Source organism: Cetorhinus maximus, chromosome 21 (genome assembly GCF_964194155.1).
Source record: "Cetorhinus maximus chromosome 21, sCetMax3.hap1.1, whole genome shotgun sequence".
NCBI lineage: Eukaryota > Metazoa > Chordata > Chondrichthyes > Lamniformes > Cetorhinidae > Cetorhinus > Cetorhinus maximus.
Window position 1 is genome coordinate 67,363,801 of NC_135899.1, and position 25,664 is coordinate 67,389,464.

At 41.5% G+C, this 25,664-nt stretch overlaps 1 protein-coding gene across 1 annotated transcript in view; it reads left to right on the forward strand.

The window, feature by feature from the left end:
- tfap2e (transcription factor AP-2 epsilon) overlaps positions 1–7,541 on the forward strand; it is an 80,863-nt gene extending 73,322 nt beyond the window's left edge. Inside the window, exon 7 of the mRNA XM_078567068.1 lies at positions 6,381–7,541. Within this exon, the coding sequence (XP_078423194.1) occupies positions 6,381–6,672 (292 nt within the window). The 3' untranslated portion in view covers positions 6,673–7,541. The remainder of the gene's footprint in view (positions 1–6,380) is intronic.
- The last annotated feature ends 18,123 nt before the right edge of the window (positions 7,542–25,664 follow it).

Sequence of the window (25,664 nt, forward strand, 5' to 3'; positions counted from 1 at the left end):
ATAAATGACAAATAATAGGGGACCCAGCACAGATCCTTGTGGTACGCCACTGGACATGGGCTTCCAGTCACTAAAGCAGCATTCTGTCATCACCCTCTGTCTCCTACAACTAAGCCAATTTTGAATCCACCTTATCAAAATACCCTGTATCCTATGTGTATTCGCCTTCTTTATAAGTCTCCCATGTGGGACCTTGTCAAAGGCTTTGCTGAAATCTGTATAAACTACATCAATTGCACTACCCTCATCTACACACCTGGTCACCTCCTCAAAAAATTCAATCAAATTTGTTAGGCATGACCTCCCTCTGACAAAGCCATGCTGACTATCCCTGATCAAACCTTGCCTCTCCAAGTGGAGATAGATACTCTCCTTCAGAATTTTCACCAATAGTTTCCCTACCACTGGCCTGTAGTTCCCTGGCTTATCTCTACAACCCTTCTTAAATAGCGGAACCACATTAGCTGTTCTCCAGTCCTCTGACACCTCCCCCGTGGCCAGAGAGGAATTAAAAATTTGGGTCAGAGCCTCTGTAATCTCCTCCCTTGCCTCCCTCAGCAGCCTGGGACACAAATCATCCGGACCTGGAGATCTGTCCACTTTTAAGCCTGCCAACACCTCCAATACCTTGCCACTCCCTATATCAATTTGCTCAAGAACCTCAAGAGCTGAGGTGAGATGAGTGCCCAGAGAATACAGAAGCCAGAAAATCCTGCACCTTCCCAGCCCACTCTCTTCACCTGCAGCAAACATGGCAGAGACAGCCATGCCCACACCAGATAGTGTTTAACGCAGAGTTCACCACCAAGGTGCAAATCATTGCTTCATGAGACAGAAGCTGCCAAAGACTTTCTGATCAAGAGTTCAAGAGTGCAGTCCAGTGAGAAATGTGTGTGTGTGAGCGAGATCTGGTCTGGCTGTAGTGAGAGGTACGAAGAGCCAATATTCATTATCTAAGTTTAAGCTCACACATTACAAATAGCTATTTGTGTGGTGTTGGAGGACAAACAGTACCCATGGAACCAGGTCAGCACCTACAGAAGTGAAGGGGGAAAAGTACAAAGAAAATCAGGCCTATTAATATGTCACTCTTGATTCAAAGATGTTCCTAGAGTTGGATACTGATGAAATGGAATGCACTTGTTTGTTATTGCTCAGGATATATCAGAGATAGTCTTAATGCAGAATAACCATCCAAGGCTCTCATTAGATTTGAGACAGCAGGTGAAATACGTCACCCGGTGGTGATGGAGCTTACTTTCTTCCCTCCACTGCTCTCCCCTGCAGATTACTTCGGAATTTCCTGGGGCAGTTTTTATTATTGTCATTTATCAAGTGAAAATGGTTGATATTTATGCAGAAGACAGGATCAGCATCCAGTCATAGAGAAGGTGTTTTATATGCCCACAGGCTGGGCTCTAGCTTAGTAAGGTTTTGGCCTGTTGATATATCAGTGCAGTATCTGATGTCTGTGCATCTGTGGGGGAATAACTGGCAAATTTCCCTGTCTGGTATTAATTAATAGGTCATGATGTAATGTTTTTCAAGCATTGCCGTCAGGGTGTATTTTGTTTGAACTGGAATTTGTACACCTGCCAACAACCTTGGACCCACAGGGCTTAACACTGTGATATCATTAAATTTTCTTGGAAGAATAACCTTCACAACATTTCATACAATTGGTGTTGTATTGGATCCCTGTTACTGTCACCATCAATTTGCCAGCTCTGCTGGTAAATGACACCAGGCAAACAGTGACAGTATTAGGGTTTCATTTGAGTGTGATATTTTCCCCTGTGAAGCTTTCTAGTTGAAATGTTATTTAGCACGACCCACATCAACTGAGACTGTTATTCCAGGCAGCAGTGGGTATTGTAGTCCTGTCAGGGTTTCATTACCTGTTTCGATGGAGCCAAGAACATGTAGAAATTCCAACTGGTGTCTATTTACATGCAATAATATTGCATTTAGAAAGACTGGCTGAAAATGGGAATCGGGAGTTAATTCCCTAGTGACATTTCCAGATAAGTGAATGATGAATCTATTGAAAAGAATAAAGATGTCAGAAAGAAAAATAACAATAAATAAGGAAGTGAGTGGTATCTAATATAATTTATACATATGCATCTCATGATATATTATATAACACAAAATAAATGCAGTCAGTTGTTATAAATTATATTTTTCTTGTACTATTTCCTTTGACTTTTCTTGTCCAGCACACTTCCTTGGACATGAAGTTAATATTCAGATCTGCTCCCAACCTGTGTTTAATGTTGCTTTAGAGCTGGCAGCAGAGGGATTGTCCAATTTTCCCATCCTCCCTGTGAGGAAGGGCCGGAATTGTTATTAGCACTGCCCATATTGACATGATTGAGGTCGGAAGTTCATGATATGGGAGAATCATGATGGAAACACTTCCTACCTTTCCAGTACACAGGATGGTCAAAACATTGTACACCACCATTGATATTGTAAAATATTATACAATCACAGTGTATAAACTAAATCATATAGTATATAGCATATCAAAACAAATCATATATGATATAATTATCAGATAGTGAATAATATTTCATATTATACCCATCCGATCATAAAATCAGTAGCTCGGCATTCTCCCTGTCTGATACACTTCATCATATTCCAGTTTCATAGTTTGCTGATTCAATCAAGTAAACAGGGACAAATCTGAACTGTGGAATCAGAAATTGTATGAATCAAAAGTAAGGAAAGTGGCCGGAAATCTACAAAGATTTAAGAAAACAACCAGGCTTAAATGGTCAGTCAGAAGATTCTACCAAAAAGGCCTAAAAAAAAAATCAGATCTCTCAGAATACTGAGTGAAAATTCTACGGTCTGTCATTTGCCTCCTCAGGCAACCTGACTGTGGGTTCAAAATATGAATTCTACAATAATAAAAACATTGTAAAAATGACATAATCCCCAATAATATTATTAAGCTCAGCTATAAAGATTGTCTTATGTGTACCATAATTAAAATTTTTACGTGGGCACGTCAGCCTCTCTCAAAAGCCTAAGCTTTGCTATTGATATTTTTCCCAGAGCTCTCACTCTGTCAGCTGAAGGGAGTTAATCAACTACACCTATGCCTGTGATTCCCATGATGCTACAATCTGAGCACGCAGTGTGAAGAATTTCCCAACATTAAGATGATTTTCTCAGTGCAGGTGGAAGTATGCTTTTCCTCATGCTGTACTGGGATTTCTGAGTTTCTTCGTTTTTCTCAATGATGGAGATGAAAGCTGGAGAATGCATTTGAAAAGCTTAATGTTTTTGAATTCAGAGGTAGTGTGAAAGGTAGTGAATACACCACCTGTGTCTTATCTGGTTCATAGTGAGTAATCCTAAACCAATTTTATTCGCAGAAAATGTATTTATTTTCATCAATACCAGTGTCAAATTGATCTTCACTCAGGTTATAACAGCTTGTTTTTCCAAATGATTTCAGGGCAAGCCGGAAGGTTAATTTAATACGAACTACACATCAAAGCTATATTCAGCCTCTTGCTTTTATTTCAAAGAGTTTAGATCAAGAAAGATGATTATTAGAACCAGTGCTTTATTTTGTTTACACTTAGAATTCAAAAACAATTACGGAGATGAGGCTTTGTATTCCAATATGAAATGTTTCCTGACCAAGCAACAAGTATTTTCAGACATTGTATTCTGATGTGCTAAATTCCCTGGCCAAGTAGTAATTAAACTATGATTGACCTGAGGCTTTGTTTACTTAACAATTAGACTTTGTATCCTTGAAGTCTATTTTACTAATGGAATAGCAGATTATGCATTACTTGTTCTAGCACTTCTGTCTTTATGAGACAATGTGTCAAATGACTTTTATGGGCGATCCATTAAGGTATATAAAAGCCCAGTACATTTTTATTACTCTTTCAAAGTGTCCAAATTATGAAAAAAATGATCAATTTCCTGCTGATTTCTCTGATTTTGATAACCTGGACTCTCCCCTAGAGCAGGAGCCAGAGATTTATAAGTAGCTGCCAATCTAGAGAACTTTTCCCAAGATTTAGATTCCATATGATTTCAGAATCATTACTTTTCTCCAGGAGCTACCTGAACAGTGGCCTTAGAGAGACAGGCTACATTAAGGACAACTCATTTCAGCAGCTGAACATCAAATATTGCACTAGATCCAAGATTATCCATAAGCGACAATGTGAGATCAATGAATGAATTATACATTGTATTGTAAGTCCTGACTTAATATATCATAGTTTGTATAATAGTGTTATGTGTTTTCTACAGTTTGCTACTGTACAATACGTAGTATTGTGAACTTGGACTGAATTGTGCAGTGGCCACATATCACCATATGCCTTCAGGTCTTGAATGCTTCTCCATGTCCATCACTTTTTCATCTATATTACACCACCTTTACTGTGTTTGGTGAGCCCACCACAGGATTTTAAAAAGTCCAATGTGGAATAATTATAAGCTCCATATTATAAAGGATAACAAATGTCTGGTAGTAAATTTAACACAGTAGTTCAATCTTGTGGTTCTGCTGAGGTTCGTAAGCCACTTTGCTCTCGCGGTTTATGGTGACATCGAAGTCTTAATTGAATTACTGCTTGGTAACTTACTGCCAGACGTTCGTATCCCTTATAATATGTGACCTATAATTATTTCATATTTTGTTCCCATGTCCTATGGGCATTGTGAGTAGAGTAAATCTTATTTTAAAAACAGGTCGTGCACAATTGCACTGAGGTTGTCATAAATGCTGTCAGTTTGTTATGCAGGGTTGTATGTAGGATTGTGACCGCCCTCCTTGAAATGAAAACCTTTCTGATTGTAAATAGGGACAATCCTGTCCACAGAGCCATCTATCGTTCTGTGCTAGCTCCAGCAATGTGAATGGAAAGATTGACTACTGAGTTGTACTTGATTTCCAGTACGGTAAATGGGGACCAATCTGTAAGCTTGCTTTTCTACAAGAGCGCACTTCTGATGTTAATGATGCTTTACTGAGCGAAACATTGCTATAAATACAGCTGGAACTTTATAAAGACTTAATCAGAATCAAAAATGTATCAATAATAAAATGAAAACAAATTAAACTGATAGGATGTTTCAGTTTTGCTATAAAAATATTAAAAGATGTCATCACTTCTGCATAAAAACAGAAAAGTTATGGAGAAGTATTATCCACTTTAATACAATTTGTCTCCAATTTTGCTGAATTTTGAACATTTTTAAGAGAGTGCCAGTGGCATCGCTTTGGCTGTTATTAAGAAGTTACCAGGGTTGGTTTTCGACATTCCGCTATGAGTAAGCTTATGTGTTTTTCACAAACGTCCACATTAGCTGAGCTTGGCTATACTTCTGAGTTCAGCTCACTTAAATGCTCTGCGCTAATGAGAAATTGGGACCACAGGGGAGAGAAGTTACTCCCTGCACTAGGCCTTTAAAGGCAGTGTAAATTTCCAGTGGTTTGATTTTGATCTGATGATATTTGTGAGGAACAGCAACCGAATGGATTCCCATCCTTCAGTGCAGCCCTGCTATACCATAGACATAAAGAGAAGCTCAGGGAGTGGTTGGCTATCTCTTTCACATCATGTATACATGATCCATGGGAGGAGCAGGTGTCCACTCAATGAAATTCCTGGAAAGGGACACAGGAAGCATTATAACATCACTGCTTCAAAGTTTACAAACAATTTCAATGCTTCCACCTGTTTCAGCCCGAAGGCAGTCAGGATTCTTCAGGAAATGGATGTAAAACAAGCCAGAGATCTGACCTATTGGGTTGATTTTCCATGCCTAACACTTTGGGAACTGGTGCACGTGGGGAAAATTTGTCTCACTGTGACCTCCACTGGGAGTAGAAATAATCCACTCTTGGAAATGATTTTTTAAATAGACTCTGGATTTACGAAATGCCATTAATTCAGTTCCTTCAGACTTATCAGGCTAATGTCACACAACATTTCTGCTTTAGTACCAAGCATACTCACTATTTAACCAAACTTAAAAAAAAAGTAGACAGCAAAGTCATTCAGAATTATTCATAATAATTTTGAGGGTGAAACTCTTTCCATAAAAGCCAAAGAGGACAAAATAGCTGTCCTAAGAGGCCTACAATATTTAATGGGATGGAATCCAAAATAGTGAACGCAGTGTTGAATGTGATCTATCAATTTGTTTTCACTGCTATTTGGACAAAGGTGTTAATCTGTTTCAAATAAATAAATTAATTCCGGATTTAAAATAGCAAAGGAGTTTATTTAAAAAAAAACTTCAAAATTCTCCTTACCACCCCGCAATATGATTTCAACCTGTATATTTCTTAGCAGCCAATATTTATTGTTCCCATTTCCTTTCTTTTTTAGGCAGATCTGTAAAGAGTTCACAGATTTATTGGCTCAGGACCGCTCTCCTTTGGGAAACAGCCGGCCCTCAGCAATCCTTGAAGAGGGAGTCCAGAGCTGCCTGACTCACTTCAGCTTGATTACACATGGCTTCGGGAGTCCTGCCATCATTGCTGCGTTAACTGCCTTCCAGAATTACCTGGTGGAGGCTCTAAAGGGGCTGGATAAGATGTTCCTGAGCTCATCCAACAGCCATCCCTCGGGGGAATCTGGGACTAAAAGCACAGACAAAGAGGCCAAACATCGGAAATAACCGGGGACAGATGGCATGGACCAAACTGTTCTAATTATTAAAGAGATTAAACAGTCATTCAACGTGCAATTAAAAAAAAAGGACAAAAAAAAAAATCATCAGGAGGATTGTGTGGAGGTGGCTGCACAGTGACAACTTTCTAATTGATACGTGAAAGAGAGGAAGAAGCAGCTAGGAGAAAAGAGTTAGCCTGGTTTTGTCGGGACCAAATAAGGCCTGGGCCTGGGCTTATCTCAGTCAATGATATGCACATTGAATTACCTTGGGACAATTGATCCAGAAATTGGGAACATTAACATGGCAAGACATTAATAAAGCACAAGCTTGGAGCATCAGCCTCAGCAGAGCAAGCAAATAGTGTTCCATATGTATATATTTATTTATGTGTAATTAAATGGGAACTTTAAATAGACCCGTGCAAGCTATTTATCTGCTGACCTGGTTTTCTGCTGTGAGTGATAGGAGATGAAGACTTTGGTTTTAGATTTTTTTTTTTAACTTGAGGGTTCAGGCACAGGATAAGGACAGACTGGCAGTATCTGTGTATAGGTTATTGTATTTTCTTGTGGAAGTGATGCACAGAGGAACATTTGTGAATGTGTTCCTGAACCATATTTTGAAAAGGTGGCGTATGAGGTACGAGGTTATAAATCTCTTAATTTGTTTGTCTAGAGTGTTTCATAGATTGTTGAATAAATTGTGCTGCTATACAGAACAATTCTATTATATATTTCTTTCATGTAATGAAAGCACGGTTGTCAGGACTTTGCAAAAAAAAAAAATGGTTTAAGCTGAACCAATGTTTGAGTTTTAAACCCATGGGGCACCTTGCCCTGTTAATAAAAGAAAATAATTTAAATGGTGCTAAACTTTAAATGTTCACTTTGGTTGAATATTTTTTTTTAAAGAAAGCAAATGATAAATGGTTGTTTTTCAGATTGGAGGAAGGTTTGTAGTGGAGTACCTCACGGGTCAGTGTTGGGACCCTTGCTCTTCCTGATATATGTTAATGACCTAGACTGTGATGTGCAGGGCATGATTTCAAAATTTACAGATGATGCGATGATTGGAAATGTTGTCAACTGTGATGGGGATAGTCTTGAACTTCAAAAGGACATAGACATGTTGGTGGATTGGGCAGACAAGTGGCAGATGAAGTTCAATGCAGAGAAGTGTGAGGTGATTCATTTTGGCAGGAAAGATATGGTGAGACAGTATAAAATAAAGGGAGAGCCTCTAAAGGAGGTGCAGGAACAGAGGGACCTCAGTCTATATGTATATAGATCATTGAAGATAGCAGGGCATGTTGAGAAAGCAGTTAATAAAGCATACAGTATCTTAGGCTTTATTAATAGGGGCATTGAGTACAAGAGTAAGACCGTCATGTTGAACTTGTATAAGACGCTAGTTAGGCCTCATCTGGAGTACTGCGTCCAGGCCTGGGCACCATAATTGAGGAAGGATGTGTAGGCAATGGAGAGAGTATGGAGGAGATTCACAAGAATGATTCCCGTGATGAAGAACTGCAGCTATGAGGGTAGATTGGAGAGGTTGGGACTGTTTTCCTTGGAGAAAAGAAGGCTGAGAGGAGACTGATAGAGATATTCAAGATCCTGAGGGGTATGGACAGGGTAAATAGTGAGAAACTATTCCCACTCAAGAGAACATCAAGAACTAGAGAGCACAAATTCAAAATCATTGGCTAAAGGAGTAAATGTGATGTGTGGAAAAAAACTTTCACCCAGAGGCTGGTTGAAGTCTGGAACAAACTTCCTGAAAAGGTGGTGGAGGCAGGTTCGATCAAGGTATTCAAAAAAGAATTGGATTGCTACCTGAAAAGAGAGAATGTGCAAGGTTACAGGGATAAGGCAGGGGAGTGGGACTAGATGGAATGCTCTTTCAGAGAGCAGCGCAGACTCAATAAGCCGAATGGCCTCCTTCTGCACTGTAAAGATTTTGTGATACGACCTGATAAAACTTACACCATCCAACTTTTATTTTTAACCTGGAAACTATGTAGTTGTTAACTAGTAACAACTATGAGTTGAATTAAGCACGATTCTGTTTGATTCCCACACTCAGAGAAATTCTCCACTGTTGGTGTGGTCAGCATGGTGTAACCAGTGCAAGGTGGTGATTACCTGCCCCGTACCTTATGTTCAACCATTTAAAGAACAATGGTGATAACAGCGAACAGGGCAGGTCATATAATCAAATCAATGGCAGAAACATTGATCTACATATTGGACACAACAGGAAGTATCACATAGGCAGAAGTGCTGCTATATGCTTTTCCTCTTCAGTTCTGGGCAGTAGATACCCCATGCCCCCATTCCATTCCTGTGATGGTAAAAAAGAATACCCAGTAGCGAAACACCAAAATACTGCTAGTTAATTATTTAAATGTTCAAATCAGATAATTACTGCAAAATAAGTGAGATGGGATGTCTCCATGAATAGTGAGGCCTCACTGCCACCCCCTCTAGGAAAATGCAGCCCTAGGTGCTGTGTGAGAGGGTGCATTCAAACATTCCACTGGTGTCTGTTAGGCTTGAGGAACAATTAGCCAAGTGTTCCTTTCAGGTAGAAGCACATTCCACATTATAAAATCAAAACTGTGTCTTTGAGAAAATACCTTAAAAATAAAGCGTAGTACTTTCCAGCAAAGCAAAAATACATTCTCAGGAAAAATTAATATTGTTTCCTGCTTGCTGTTGTTGAATCATGAGTTGTGGAATTAACCCTGCATGGTCTTGTTACATATTAACATTGAAACTCTCTGATATTTAAGAACAAGTATTATTGAAAGACACTATGTGAATCCAGCTTAGGTGTTTGATCCATTTTCTATAAGCAGAACAATAAGGTAGGCCTAATTTGGTGGCATGCTGTGTCAGCAGAAGTCTGTTCTAATCCTTAACAACATAATTATGAATCATTTTTCCTGTCCCAATCCAAATGAGAAACCAATTAAAACCACTTTGGCCATAAAAAATATTTGCTATTGAAAGAGTCCTGATTAGTTTTACTCAGTGATTACTAATATATTCCTATTAGAAACTGTTTAGCTAATTTTGTGCACGAGGGCATTTCCACTGCAGATACCTACTCAGCACAATGTGGAGCTGGCAGAACCAAGTTAAACTGCGAACTGTACAAGAGAAAATGAAGAAAGATTTAATGGGACCGTCAGCTCCCTGCTAACATTGAAAAGGTTAAAGGTGATCTTTGAAAGAATCTAGACTCACCCAAATTCAGTTCGGATTACTTAACACTTGAGTTTCATTGTTCATTTTGCATTGATATGAAGTGAAAACATCTTTGCATTAACACAAAGTGTGAAAAGTAACAACAACAAAACGCTTCTGCTCTGACGTGCATTATTTTTATAAACTGGGTATCAAGCAGTTTATTGTCTATATCCCTGCCTCTGTGACTTAAAACTGGAGGAATGGGTCTCATGGGATGGATGCCAGTAACGTTGATACTCATCTCAAAGTTACAAATATGTATCATTCTTAGTATGTTTTATTTGGCGATTTTGAAATTGTTAATAATTAGTTGTGGGCTGCAGTGGATTTAAGGACATGGCTTCTAGTGTCAGCCTCTTCTGTCTTTCTGAAGATTGGGGCCTGAAATTGAACTATGGGAATGGATGGCTTTGCTAAATTGGCAATAATGGTGATTAATAATTAATCATTTATGCACTAGTATCTTATGGCATTGTTTCTGTGTCTAAAAGAAGGGAAGCCTGTAGCTAAAAAAAAAGGAGACAAAAAGGGAATTTTTCACGGCTGGTTCTAGGTGTTAGGTTGCTGTTGCCCTCATCTAAATGCCTGAAAATGCATGCGGCTAGGGGAAAAGAATGGGTGGGAAGTAGCTTAAAAATGAGCTGGAAGAGAAGGAAATAACTTGAATTTATATAACACAAAAACAGAAAACGCTGGAAAAATTCAGCAGATCTGACAACATCTGCGGGGAGAGAAACAGAGTTGACGTTTCAAGTCCGTATGACCCTTCGAAACGTTAACTGTGTTTATCTCTCCTCAGATGCTGTCAGACCTGCTGAATTTTTTTCCAGCATTTTCTGTTTTTGCTTTCCAGATTTCCAGATTTCCAGCATCCACAGTATTTTGCTTTTATCTTTGAATTTATATAATGCCTTTCAGAACCTCAGGCCAATGAAGCACTTTTGAAGTGCGGTCATTGCCGTGGTGTGGGGAAATGCAGCAATCAATTTGCACACGGCAAGGTCGCACAAACAGCAATGAGATAAAGTCACAACTAATTCCTTTTCATACACAAGTGTCATTGAAACATATGATTGGAGTACTAGCACCCTCACAGGGACAAGACTGCTGTTACTTGTAAAATTAAAAAGTCCATTTTGTAACAATCAATGATGCACCTTGTGGTTTATGGCACACTCATGTCTTGGAAAGGCAAAATGAGTGTATTCAGTCTGTGATTCTGTTGTACCCCTCCTCTCCTATTAGCCTATTCTGACTCCATGGGCAGGATCAGCACCCATTCTACTTGAAGACTGCTGTGACCACCAGATACCTGACTGATGAAAACTGACTGAAGATTTAGTGTTCAATGGAAAGTGTAACCAACTGTGTTTGAGGGAGGTCAAACAGCATGGCGACAGCACTACAGAAATAAGCTGCAATATTTGCTTAGAGCTCCACTAGTGGCAGAAGCTCTGATTGCAGCACTGAACTGTGGTTCTGTAACATTTCTCAATTATGTTAGGTGTGTTTCAAAATTATAAATAACTTATAATTTTTTTCAAATGTTTATTAATTTAAATCTGAAGGGCTGGCAGTAGTCTAACTTTTTAAAATAATGACAGTGAATAATCATAAAGAGGTAATTTGTGCAAATTAAGGATCTCACAACTTGACAAAAAAAGAATGAAAATTGCATTAGTGATACAGTCTTTCATGCCCACAGGACATTCCAAGGTGCTACACAGTAAATTAATTATTTCTGAAATGTAGCATTTTGTAGGCAAATGAAGCTGCCAAGTTTTGTGCAGAATGATTCCACAAGCAGCAAATGACCAGTTAATCTTTTTATTTATCTGTTTATTCATGCTGTGTGGGCATTGCTAGTAAAACCAACATTTAATACCCATCTCTAATTATCCTTGAGAAGGTGGTGGTGAGCCGCTTTCTTGAATTGGTACAGTCTGTGTGGTATAGGTTCACCCACAGTGCTGTTAGGTAGGGAGTTCAAGGATTTTTACCCTGTGACAATGAAGAAATTACGATATATTTTCAAGTCAGGATGATGTGTGACTTGGAGGGGAACTTGTGGAGTTCCTATGCACCTACTACCCATGTTCTTCTAGGTGTTCGAGATCATGAGTTGCAAGGCGCTGCCAAAGAAGCCAGCGTGAAATGCTGGAGTGGTGGGAGTTGAGGGCGAATATTAGTCAAGGCATTGGGAGAACTCCCTGCATTTCATTGAAGAACACCATTGGATCTTCTACCTTTGCCTAAAGGTCCTATTAACATCTCATCTGAAAGACAGTACCTCCAACATTGAAGCATTTAGAAATCCCCAAATAAATATAACTTCAAGTTAATAATCTTTAAACTCATGAACTACAACTGTAAATACTTTTTTCCACTGAAACAATCAGTAGAGAATTTAATCAGTTTCTGATTTGTCAGGGAGTAAAGAAATATGTTTTGGAGTTGCAAAAGTAATGAAAACAGTCAGATTGGAATCTGAAACAGAGTCTGTGTGATGGGATGAGCTGGGGGTGGGGTAGGGAAGGAAGTAACTCACAGTCTCCTTTGTACTCTTAAATGCACGTATTCACTAATTTATTCATAGTATGTGACCCTGTAGAAACTCATTATAAGAAGCACATGGTGCAACCAAGTGTATAAGTTCATGTTGGGCTCAAAAGAAAAGAGTGAGGACTGTAAATTTAAAAGAAAGGGAAGTGCTGAAATGTACAGCAGGGTGATCAGCATTGGATTGAGAAAAAGAGGTTAAAATTTTGACAAGACTCTTAACCAGAGCTAGGAACAAAATGCCTCCTGGACAATTTCAACTATTTAGCCTGGAAATTATGCATTGACGTCATGTTGTGCAATAGTGTTTTGTAACGGATTGGTTTTTTTAACTGTTGTGTAAATGAGTTGTTGCCCCATTTAATTTAAAGAGATGAACATCTTGGTCATAATAGTCGACGGAGGAATCTGGTGCATTAAAGGCAGAATTCCTATGATCTCAGGGTTTTAGTTAATGCTGTTTTGGGGACATTTTGTCCCCAAATATAGCCCAAATATAGCAGTGAATGGGTTAAGATCGAACTGCAGCTTTAAAAAAAATGAAAAAAGAACAATAGCAAACATATGGAATGCTTCGAGGAGGTCGACTCATTTTCTGACGAGTTCTGAACTGCAGCTGTAGGTGACACAGGAAGAACTCTGCCTCTTTGGGTTAATTCACAGAGACAGACCAGGAGTCTCAGGAAGAACACATATTTAACAATCAATGATGTCAGTGAAGGAGAACATTGAGAATGGTCTTAGAGTGTTACCCTCCAGGAATGCAGCAACAGAGTGCAGTCATCCTCTGGGCACATTCCTGGAAACGGCCTGATGTACATAAATTGCTGGCAAGTCCCAAGTTTGCTCCTCGTGTAATCAGACTGCTTTAAATGCTACCCGGAATGAATGCGTAGACCAGGATTCCATTGTAATTCTAATTACACCCATATTTCAAAAATGCAGCTTTTTTTACTGTAAACTGAGTGTGAGAAAATGAACCATGAAGTTCATCCTCCTGACAAAAGTTACAGAAAAGAAACATCTTAAATCGCAACCCCGTGGAATGATTCAGTTTCATGCCTTCCTTTCAAACGACCAATGATTTTGGAGCAATAGCTAAATGAGAAGGTGAAGGGACAGATCGATAAAAAGCTATTGGGCCACAGGAAAACTCGTCGCAAACGTTTTACGGAGAGTTCTCCAAACGCATTCTGTGGCACTACATAGTATGCATTTCTCTCTCTCTCGGATGTCAGTTCAATTTACCTGCCATGAAATCGTCAAGTCCACTTAAATAATTGTTTTAAATTTAAAAATGCGAGCAGGAATGTGCTCAGTGTAACAGTTTCCCCCTCCGTCGCGGCACTTGGTTAAAATCTGATTCCTGAGTCAGTGATATAAATAACATGATTCTGTTCTATGTCTAGAACACGGGCTCCCACCCACACCACCTTGATTAGCATGTTGCAAATTGTCTCTGGATCTAAAAAGTGTCTTGCTATAGCTGGAATACTGTTATAGCAGCTAAAAAAAAAATGAGTTTTCTATGTTATTAAAAAAAAGGGTTGAGAGCGTTCCCTTTTTTTCGTCCAAATTCGCTAAACAAGTCAACTCCCCACATCTACTCTATTCTTGATTGTCGAACTGCAAACTGAAAACCATCTCTGCTGGTTCTGTTAATCTCGCACCAGTGGTTGTTTTCGGAATGGGTCCTTGGGCTGACGGTTTCTCATCCCCCCTCCAGCTGACCCAGATAACCGAGGCAAGACTGGCAAAACTTTGCTGCCTTACGCAAGCACGTAGCGATGACACTCGAGACGGAAATGTGCACTGGGATCTCATTGAAAGCCGAACCTCTGTAGCACTGGAATTACTCACTGCCCTGTCATTTTCCACCATCTTTAGGGAACTGTCAACTCAGCTCCGTGTGTGTGTGTGTGTGTGTGTTCGTGGGGTGAGCTTTGAAGTTGTTCCGCAACACAAGTTAGTCTGAAGGTGTGCAGTTTGCATGAGTTGTCAATGCGGACAATCTTCAGATGAATACAGTCGTAAACTTTTGCACCCAGTTTAAGAAATTTCCGCTGCCAGGCGATGGGCAGTGTAGAAATCTTGAGGTCCACATTCAGAGATCGAACAAACACCTTTCAAAATGTTCATGAACTCTCTTGACTGCCCTTCCCTCCAATCTGCACTTGGATCTTGTGTCCTTCAGCAAAGATACATTGTTTAAAGGCTGATCTTGATCAACTCAATTTTTAACTCAAACATTTCCGTTTTGGGGTAAACTCCGATTATCTTTGCTGAAACAACAACCAAATTGCAAAAAAAAACCCCAATAAACCCTGCACAACAATTTGAATCAATAAAAAAAGTATCTGAATCATACAGACCCAGAGTCAGTTAGACCTGTTTTTTTCCTCTGATAAATAAGGGTTTCGGTGATGATCTGCGCAACGCTTCCTCGCAGTCATCAATGAAAGCAGGATTAGCACTGAACCTGCAACCAATGGAAAACATCATCAAATTGCCATTATAATTTTTTGGATAAGACCAAAAATAATCCTAATTTTTCTATCAAAAATCTTTAAGAAATATTTCTTGACTGTAATAAGCTCCACTGCGATTAGTCCCACTGCAATTTTCAAAACAAAGGCATCAGTGGGATTAGTAAATTGTCAACGTGGATGTATAGGTAGAATCATTGCATATAATTGGCAAGGAGTCATGTTCAGTTTGGCCATAGTGTTGCTCTGTGAAATGATCAGTTTTAATCTAGTTGTACCAAAATCATCTTTCTGCATAAAGAATGGCTCCTAAAGCCATAGAACTGGCATCAGCACAGTTTACCATCAATGTCAAAGTAGATTATTACCTGAAAGATAAGACAGCCATCACTAACTCTGAAGTGCACATAATTAATCTTGATCTCCAACTTGAAGAGTGACCTTTAATTGTTAATTCTCACAATGGTGTTGTAACTGGGAATGAAGCAGATACAGTAAGTAGACAACCCTAGAAGTCTGCAGCCATCTGATGCATCACTTGGGCCAGAGCACTGATGTTTGTTGGCCTTTTAAAAAAATTATTCATTCACGGGATGTGGGCATCACTGACTAGGCCAGCATTTATTGCCCATCTCTAATTGCCCTTTAGAAGTAGGTAGTGAGCTGCATTCTTGAACCGCTGCAGTCCATGCAGTGTAGGTACACCTACAGTGCTGTTAGGGAGGGAGTTCCAGGACTTTGACCCAGCGACAGTGAAGGAATGGCGATATAGTTCCAAGTCAGGATGGTGAGTGGCTTGAAGGGGAATTTCCAGGTGGTGGTGTTCCCATCTATCTGCTGCCCTTGTCCTTCTAGATGGTAGTGGTCCTGAGTTTGGAAAGTGCTGTCTAAGGAGCCTTGGTGAGTTCCTGCAGTGTAGCTTATAGATGGTATGCACAGCTGCCACTTGGCATCGGTGGTGGAGGGAGTGAACGTTTAAGGTAGTGGACGGGGTGCAAATAAGGCGGACTGCTTTGTCCTGGATGGTGTTGAGCTTCTTGAGTGTTGTTGGAGCTGCACCCATCCAGTGGAGATTATTCCATCACACTCCTGACTTGTGCCTTGTAGATGGTGGGCAGATTTTGGGGAGTCAGGAGGTGAGTTACTGTCGCAGGATTCCTAGCCTCTGACCTGTTCTTGTAGCCACAGTATTTATATGGCTAGTCCAGTTCAGTTTCTGGTCAATGGTAACCCCCAGGATGTTGTTAGTGTGGGATTCAACAGTGCTACCTCTCCACTTTCACTTAGCTTCCCATTCTTCTTGAGTATCATATACCCCATAATATTTAAGACCCAACCCTTGTCATCCTGCAGCCACGTCTCCATGATAGCTTTCAGATCATAGTTATTTACTTCAACATGTGCTCTCAAATCATTTACTTTGTTATGGATGCTACGTGCATTCAGATACAGAGCCTTTAGTTTTGTTTTTTTGTTATCTTTGTAATATATAGTCTTGACTATTGGTGTATCCTTAGGTTTTATCTCCCTGACCCTTCCTGCTATTCTATGATCCTCATTTCTTATAAACTATTATGGTCTCCTGCCTTGAATCTACCCCTTGATTTGCTACATTTACCCAAGCTTGATCCCTCACCACCCTTGGTTAGTTTAAAGCTTTCCCTACTTCCCTAGTTATGCAATTCGCAAGAACACACATCCCAGCATGGTTCCAGTGTAGACTGTCACAACGGTACAGCCCCCACTTTCCCCAGTATTTGTGCCAGTGCCCCACAAACTGGAACCCACTTCTCCTTTGAGCCACATGTTCATCTCTCTAATCCTATTTGTCCTATGATCCAGAGATTATTGCCTCTGAGGTTCTGCTTCTTAATTTGGTACCTAGCTTCTCATACTGACTATGCAGTCCTGTCCTTGTCCTGCCTATGTCGTTGGTACCTATATGGTTCACAACAACTGGATCCTCCCCCTCCCACTTAAAGCTCCTCTCTAGCCCTGAGCAGATGTCCCGAACCCTCGCACAAGGAAGGCAACACGGCCTTTTGGTCTCTCACTCTTTGCTGCAGAGAACAGTGGAAGTCCCTCTCACTATACTGTTCCCTAGGACCACTACATTCCTGTTTGGTCCCCCAGCTTGAACAGCTTCTTCTACCATGATGCCATAGTCAACCTGCTCATCACCTTGCAGACCTTGCTTTCATCCACACAGGTTGTGAGCACCTCAAACCTGTTTGATAATCACAAAGTCGTGGACTCCTCTGCTACTTTCTGCTCAGTCCCTTTACCTGCCTCACTCGCGGTCACATCCTCCTGTCCCTCACTGCTGGCCAAAACAGGCAACCCTATCCTAAGACCCATGACCGTCTTCTGGGACAAAATGTCCATGCATTTCTCCCCCTCCCTTATGTTGCGCAGTATCTGCAGTTCGGCTTCCAGATCAATCATCCTGATCCAGAATTCCTCTAGCTGCTTACACGTTCTACAGACGTCTTTGTCCTGGATCACCTTGGTGTCCAAAAACTCCCACACTCCCAGTAACATAACACTCACTCTGCCATTGTTGCTTAAGTTATTTAATTAAGTTAATCTAATTGTTCACTTAATTAACTTAGAATATTTGCTATGTATGCTACACCTCTTTCCCCGTGCACCGAATTCCCGCATGAACCTAATTCTACTCACTAAATCTCCATCTTAATCCGGCGTAGTCACCTGTCTCCTCATACGCCCCTTACCCTAACCACGAACATCTTCCTTTGTGCTAGGTATGACTCCAACCAGCAGAGAGTTTTCCCCTGATTCCAATTGACACCAGTTTTGCTGGGGCTCCTTGATGCCACACTCAGTCAAATGTGGCCTTGGTGTCCAGGACACTCACTCTCACTTCACGTCTGGAGTTCAGATTTTTTGTCCATGTTTGAACCAAGGCTGTAATAAGGTCAGGAGCTGAGTGGCCCTGGCGGAACCCAAACTGGGTGTCAGTGAGCAGGTTATTACTAAGCAAGTGTTGCTTGATAGCACTGTTGATGACCCCTTCCATCACTTTGCTGGTGATCAAAAGTTGGCTGGGTTGGATTTGTCTTGCTTTTTGCGAACAGGACATACCTGGGCAATTTTCCACGTTGCCGGGTAGATGCTGGTGTTGTAGCTGTACTGTAACAGCTTGGCTAGGGGCGCAGCAAGTTCTGGAGTACAAGTCTTCAGTACTATTGCCTGAATATTGTCAGGGCCCATAGCCTTTGCAGTATCCAGTGCTTTCAGTCATTTCTTGATATCACGTGGAGTGAATCGAATTGGCTGATGACCGGCATCTGTGATTCTGGGGACCTCAAGAGGAGGCCGAGGTCGATCATTCGCTTGGCCCTTCTAGATGAAGATTGTTGCAAATGCTTCAGCATTATCTTTTGCATGATGTGCTGGGCTCCCCCATCATTGAGGATGGGGTTATTTGTGGAGCCACCTCCTCCTCCTGTGAGATGTTTAATTGTCCACCACCATTCACAACTGGATGTGGCAGGACTGCAGAGACTAGATCTGATCTGTTGGTTGTGGAATCGCTTAGCACTGTCTATCGCTTGCTGCTTAGATTGTTTGGCACACAAGTAGTTCTGTGTTATAGCTTCACCAGGTTGACACCTCGTTTTCATGGTGAGTGGCTTGGAGGGGAATTTCCAGGTGGTGGTGTTCCCATCTATCTGCTGCCCTTGTCCTTCTAGATGGTAGTGGTCCTGGGTTTGGAAGGTGCTGTCTAAGGAGCCTTGGTGAGTTCCTGTAGTGTAGCTTATAGATGGTATGCACAGCTGCCACTTGGCATCGGTGGTGGAGGGAGTGAATGTTTAAGGTAGTGGACGTGGTGCAAATAAGGCAGACTGCTTTGTCCTGGATGGTGTTGAGCTTCTTGAGTGTTGTTGGAGCTGCACTCATCCAGTGGAGATTATTCCATCACACTCCTGACTTGTGCCTTGTAGATGGTGGACAGATTTTGGGGTCAGGGGGTGAGTTACTTGTCGCAGGATGCTTGCTGCTGCTCCTGGCATGCCCTCCTGCATTCTTCATTGAAGCAGGGTTGATCCCTTGGCTTTGTGGTAATAGTAGACTGGGGGTTATGCTTGAGGATGAGGTCAAGTAGGTTTTTTTCTCTTGTTGGTTTGCTCACCACATGCCGCAGATCCAGTTTTGCAACTATGTCCTTTAGGACTCAGCTAGCTCGGCTAGTAGTTGTGCTACCGAGCCACTCTTCGTGAAGGACATTGAAGTCCCCCAACTAGAGTACATTCTGCCACCCCAAGTGCTTCTTCCAATTGGTTTTCAACATGGAGGGGTATTAGTTCATCAGCTGAAGGGGTGCAGTAGGTGGTAATTAGCAGGAGGTTTCTTTGCCCATGTTTGACTTGATACCATGAGACTTCATGGGGTCCGGAGTCAATGTTGAGCACTCCCAGGGCAATTCCCTCCTGACAGTCTACCACTGTGCTGCCACTCTGGTGGTTCAGTCCTGCTGGTGGGTCAGGGATGGTGATGGTGGTGTCTGGGGCAATGCCTAAGCATGATTCAATGAGTATGATTATGTCAAGTTGTTGCTTGACTGGTCTGAGGAACAGCTCTCCCAATATTGGCACAAACCCCTATTTGGGTTTGCTGTTGTCATTTCCGGTGCCTAGGTCTGTCCAGTTCCACTCCTTTTAGACTTTTTAGTGGTTTGATACAACCGAGTGACCTATTGGGCCATTTAAGAGTCAACTACATTGCTGTGGGTCTGGAGTCACATGTAGGTAGACCAGGTAAGGAAGGCAGATTTTCTTCCCTAAAGGGCATTAGTGAACCAGATAGATTTTTACCACAATTGACAGTGGTTTCATGGTGGCTAGCTTTCAATTCCAGATTTATTAATTGAATTTAAATTGCACCAGCTTTACCAGCAGGTGGGATTTGAACCTATAATCCCAGAGCAATATCCTGGGCCTCTGAATTACTATTCCGGTGACATTACCACTATTCCACCACCACCCGCCCTCTTGAAGTTTAATGACATTCTTTGCTTTATGAAGATTAAGCCAAAATATTCCAGGCATTCCTTATGAAATTCACATTGTTTGTATGCAAGATCATTTTCTTGTTGTCCGTGCAGAATAGTATTCAATGTCACAAGTCGCTTTGCTATTGCTGACACTACTGTGATAGTGGTAGGGCTAAACATGTCATCTACTCAATTCCGTAAACCTGTGAGGTACTCAATCTTAAAGTTGTACTGATAAAGGTGATCTGATCACCTGTAGGTACGTAGAGATCGGTGACCAGATCCTGATGTGGCTAACAGTGTAGTCAGTGCTTGGTGATCAGTGCAGTGAGTGAACTTTTTACCATAGAGATCCATGTGCCAATGTACACAAGCAGCTGCAGGCTAGTGCTTCCTGCTCTCCAGTAGAATATTTGCATTCAGTTTCCCATAATGGGCATGGCACGTAACCGACTAGTCGTTCACTTTCTTCAATGTACTGTGAGGGAATAGCTTCTATCGCATTTCCTGACACATCTATTGCGAAATATGTTTCTGCGCGTGGGTTGAAATGCGCAAGGACTGGCAGAGATGCTGGGTGGAATTGTCCCAGATTTGCACTAAGTAGGGTGGCGAGTGGAAAAAAGGATGCTTTACCATCCTCTGAGTCGCCCACTACGCTGTTACCTCATAGTTTCCTCACTCTGGGTGCCATATCTAAACTCTAGCCATGTGCACAGTTCTCAATGCCTGCAGCCCAGTACTGCTCCAGTGAAGACATGGCCCTGAAAGCCAAAAAGGGTTCAGTGACCCATCAGTGGAATGTCTTTTGGAGGCCCACCATGATGTCCACTATCCCCGCTCTTGCTGCAGGAGGTCCAGCAACCTCATACTCTGGCTTGGAAGGCGGTGGCAGTGGTGGCAGAGCCAACGTTGCACAGGAGAGGTTGGCCATCCAGTGTGAAAGAGGATGAATGTCTCATCCATGCTGCCAGGGTAAGGCAACCATCTCATCACTCTAAACTCACCCACTTACAAGGCCATCACACATTCACTGGCATCTCACTCACTGCCAGCTCAAGGCACATCACCACTCATATCTCCATCTGGCCCCATATCCTCTGGAGACTGCCTCCTCAGCTCTTACCATCTTGAGGCCACTTGCACAGGTCAACATGTGCCCCCACAAACACCCTGGGATACCTCCCTTCCCAGTACATCCCTCGCTCGCCCTGCAGCTCCTTCCCTTGCCTGAGGCCACTTCTCCCCCTTCCTCAAGCAAGCCCTTGCTCTGCAGCTGCCACTGCCTTACGGCTGGTCTGGCGGGTAGAGAGCTGTCCCTTGGCCCCCCTAAAAGTGATGTGGTGCTGCCTGCGAAGCCTGGCGCTGATGACTGCGAGTGCTGCCCGAAGCAAAGTAGGCAAACAAGCCTCAAAGTCCCAAGTGATGTGCAGCTCACCAGGTGCTTGTTTCTTATGTACAATCCGGGCCCAGATGATCCAGCATGGCAGGGTGATTCTGGCAGGCGAGGATAATAATTGTATGCGTATGTATTAAAATTACGACGTCCTGACGTCCGGCAGCAGGAAACGTGACCCACCATTAATGGGTGGAGTGGACGATCGCAAACTGGTTTCAAGATGTTGTGAAACTGATTTTTGGCCTTCCTGCCATATTGTCCGCTCATGCCGTCATGACGCCTGACGTCAAGCGGGATGGAAAATTTCGGCTGCTATCTTCGCCTTTAATGTCAATGCTGTTTGCTGTGCAGTTGTCTATTCCCATTGTGCAATTTTGTGCAGTAGCTTCTGAAAAGGCCCCATGATCCCTGAGCACTCAGAAACAAATTGTTGATAAAAACTTGGTAGTAGTGATGAACGATGTCAACTCTTTCACATTAGATGGGATTGGAAGTGCATGGATGGTTTTGACATTGTTGTGTGTAGGCTTTTCTAAAGTTTATTCTTTCATGGGGTGTGGGCATCGCTGGGTAGGCCAGCATTTATTGCCCATCCCTAATTGCCCTTGGTAGTGAACCGCTTTCTTGAACTGCTTCAGACTTCAGCTGCTATCACTCTGTACCCTAGAAAGTCAATCTCAGATGCTGTGAATGTGCATTTGTTTTTATTGAGCATCAAGTTTTGTTGTTGAGTCAAGTGAGCACTGATAACTGCTGATCGTGTCCTGTTTTGTCTCTTCTACGCACAATGACGTCATCAAGCAGGTTGAACATCCCCATGACATCTGACAAAACGGAAGAAACAGCCTTCTGGAATACACTAGGTGCTGAACTTAGTCATGGGGCATTCTGCAGTACTGAAACACACCTCCATGAGTAACAATAGCTGTAAGATAAAGGCAAAAAACTGCGGATGCTGGAAATCCAAAACAAAAAAAAAATACCTGGAGAAACTCAGCAGGTCTGACAGCATCTGCGGAGAGGAACACAGTTAACGTTTCTGTAAGATATCTGCTTTGTTCAGATAGTGGTATCTGAAGATAGCTCCATCGCATATCATGTTTCATGAAGACTGTGGAGTCATGATATGATGCTACTAGTTCTTGGATTGTAGGAAGTGGATACTTGTCTGAAATGATTGCTTTGTTGACTGCCTTAAGGTCGATGCATAGTCTAAGTTCATAATTTTTGCAGTGCGGAATGATTAGGTTAGGTTTCCATGGTGATGAGTCGATTCGTTCAATGATGTCTGCTTCAAATTATTTTAGCATGGGTTGCAAACAGCAACTGTTCAAATTTCACAAAACTAGTGGAGTTGACATGTTGACATGAGGAGCATACCTTAATCTGTTAAATAAGGAAGAATACCATTGTGTACAATCAATGCTGTCTACATCATTGATCACGTTGATGTGTGCACTGGTGGAGCCTTCATGTTTAAAGCCAAGTTTATCGAAAAGATTTACGCCAATAAGGCTCTGCCTTTGACTATGTGATATGTGAACCTGCGTAGGGTGATGTTTTTGTGGCGGCTGTAACTGTGATCGTTCCCAAAGCTGGAATAATAGAATCATTGTTGTAGTATAAGGGTATTCGGTATAGCAAGGGTTAATGTGGGACTGGAGAACAGTACCACCCACAGTAGGATGTAGTGGACAGGAGACAGAGTTGTATGGAGAGAGTCAAGGAGAAGTCAACATAAAGTTAGCTCCAGTTTGGGCTATATTTTGTACATGTGTAAATAGTTATGTGTTACCAATAAACACTACTGTTCAACCTTACAAGCCTCTGAACCTCTTAGTAAGACCTACTGAACAAACCCTTACAACAATTGTAAGCTTGAATAGTGTCTTACACAGGAATTAGAGAAAGTTGCGAAAAATATCAATGGCAGAGTTTGTTGCTCAATATAAACACTTCAGTGCCAACATCGATTAGAACTGACAATGAAATGCCCCCAATGTCGACTGAGCATTCCTTAAAATGACCTGGTGTTTCACTGTCTGTAATACACATGGTAATACACATGTCATAGCTCACTCCCAGGAAAAGATTCCCTATGTGTTGTACCGATAAAATCCACTTCTTTGATAACCTGCACACCTTTACAAAGCGATTTCACTTTAAGCAGGAGTTACACTTTCTCCCTTGAGCAGAACATAACATAAATTGATGAATGCTTCCACAATTTGGCACACTTTTGAGGATATCTGACCATAATGGGCTCTCTGGCGGAATGTATGATCGCAACACTTTTCTTTGGCCCGAAGTATTTTTTCAGAGCACTTACCACTGTAACAAATATAGATGTGTCTTCTGTTAGCTGCCCAAGTATTCATTGGCCTTCAGCTCCAAGAAAATGTATAAGTATTGCCTTCTTGTAAGTCACTGTTCTGGACTATCCATCCCCGTAGCAAGCACGTAGGTCTTGAGTCCTGAAATCGATTGATCCCATGGCATGGGCAGATCTTCCAACAAAGAAAGGAAAGATGCTGGAGCTGGTAAATTTAAACTTTTCTCCATCTTCATTGCCAATTGTTGTGTTTTATGCCTTGGAGATATGCAGAGATGACACAGCAGTTTCTATGTTTGAACAGGAGTTTTATTCAATGCTTTAAATGTCTGTTCTCTTATGCTTCCAGCTGCTGCTTTCAGTTTAGTTTCTCTTTCTCAGTAACTGCACACCAGCTTGACTAACAGAACACAGAAGAATCAATGGGTACACATAATCAATCACCGAACAATTGAACAATTGAATACTACACTAGGTATGACTCCAACCAGTGGAGAATTTCCCCCTGATTCCTATTGACTTCAATTTTGCTTGGGTTCTTGATATCACACTCAGTCAAATGCTGCCTTTATATCAAGGACAATAACCCTCACCTCTGCAATTCAGCTCTTTTGGCCATGTTTTGTCCAAGGCTATAATAAGTTCTGGATCTGAGTGGCCCTGGCAGAACCCTAGTTGAACATCAGTGAGCAGCTGAGTATTGCTGAGTATGTGCCACTTGATGGCACTGTCAATGACACCTTCCATCACTTTGTTGATGACTGAGAATAGAATAATGAGGTGGTAAATGGCTGAATTTGACTTGTCCTGCTTTTTGTGAACAGGGCATACCTGGGCAATTTTCCATATTGTCAAGTAGATGCCAATGTTGTAACTGTACCTGAACAGGTTGGATGGGGGCACAGGCATTTCTGGAGCACAAGTTCCACAGTACAGCAGCCAAGATGTTGTATCTCATGTGTAAGGTTAAATTTTGGTTTGTAGGAAATGTGAGTTTACCTACTGAGCATGAATTGAAGTAATTGGAAGAAGCCTGAATCAAAATGGGCTCTTTCATGTCTGGAAGCAGAGTTCAATCCAGCCCTGACTGGAAATTTCTACTATCTGCTGGTTGTAATGGTTCCATTAAGATGGAGGAATAGTATGGGTAGGAAATGGAAAATAACAAAGTGGTGCAGTATTATTGAGGTCTTGCTGAGGTTTTATCTCTTGCCTCCATGCAGCCTCAGATGCCATATATACAATTAAAATCTATGTTCCTAAATGACAAGTTGCTTTTCCCGATTAGGATTTATTCCAAACCTTCAAACCTCCAAAGTTTTTAAACAGGATAAACTGGAGAATGAAAAATATCTTGGCCCCATGGACTTCATGCCTGATTGGCTGGGGTTGAGGTTCACGTTGTGGACACTGCAATAGGGGTGGGTTCTTTTCTGAAATTTTGACTAAGGCATGATTTTGGGTAGAATAGAAACATTTGGAATGAAATTCAACGTGTACAGTAGGGCGATGGTGAGTCAGCAGCCTGTTTTGCACTTCAACACATTTACTTACCCATTGGAGTTGGAACCTTCCAAAAAAGTATACAATTCAGATGAACAGGCTTTCCCAGAACCCTACGTACCAGATAGGAATTGTAGGATAATCTAGGAGAATGCCAGATAATTTGCATTAACCCTATTAGCTGGTTGAGTACCAGGTTTCTAGCTCACTCATCCATTGAGAAGAATATTCCCTCTAGTTTGACTGCTGTGTGAATGGAACCAGATATCTTCCAATAAGCTTGGCCGGATCCTACATGAAAATCAACGTAAAAAAATAAGAATGTAACTCGTGGCTATTGTACACGTCTTTAATCCTCTAAATAGACTTGCCATCCATGTCACTCATGATGCTCTAGGAATGCACTGACTGACATTGGCAGTTACGTTTGACCTCAATGAAGGGA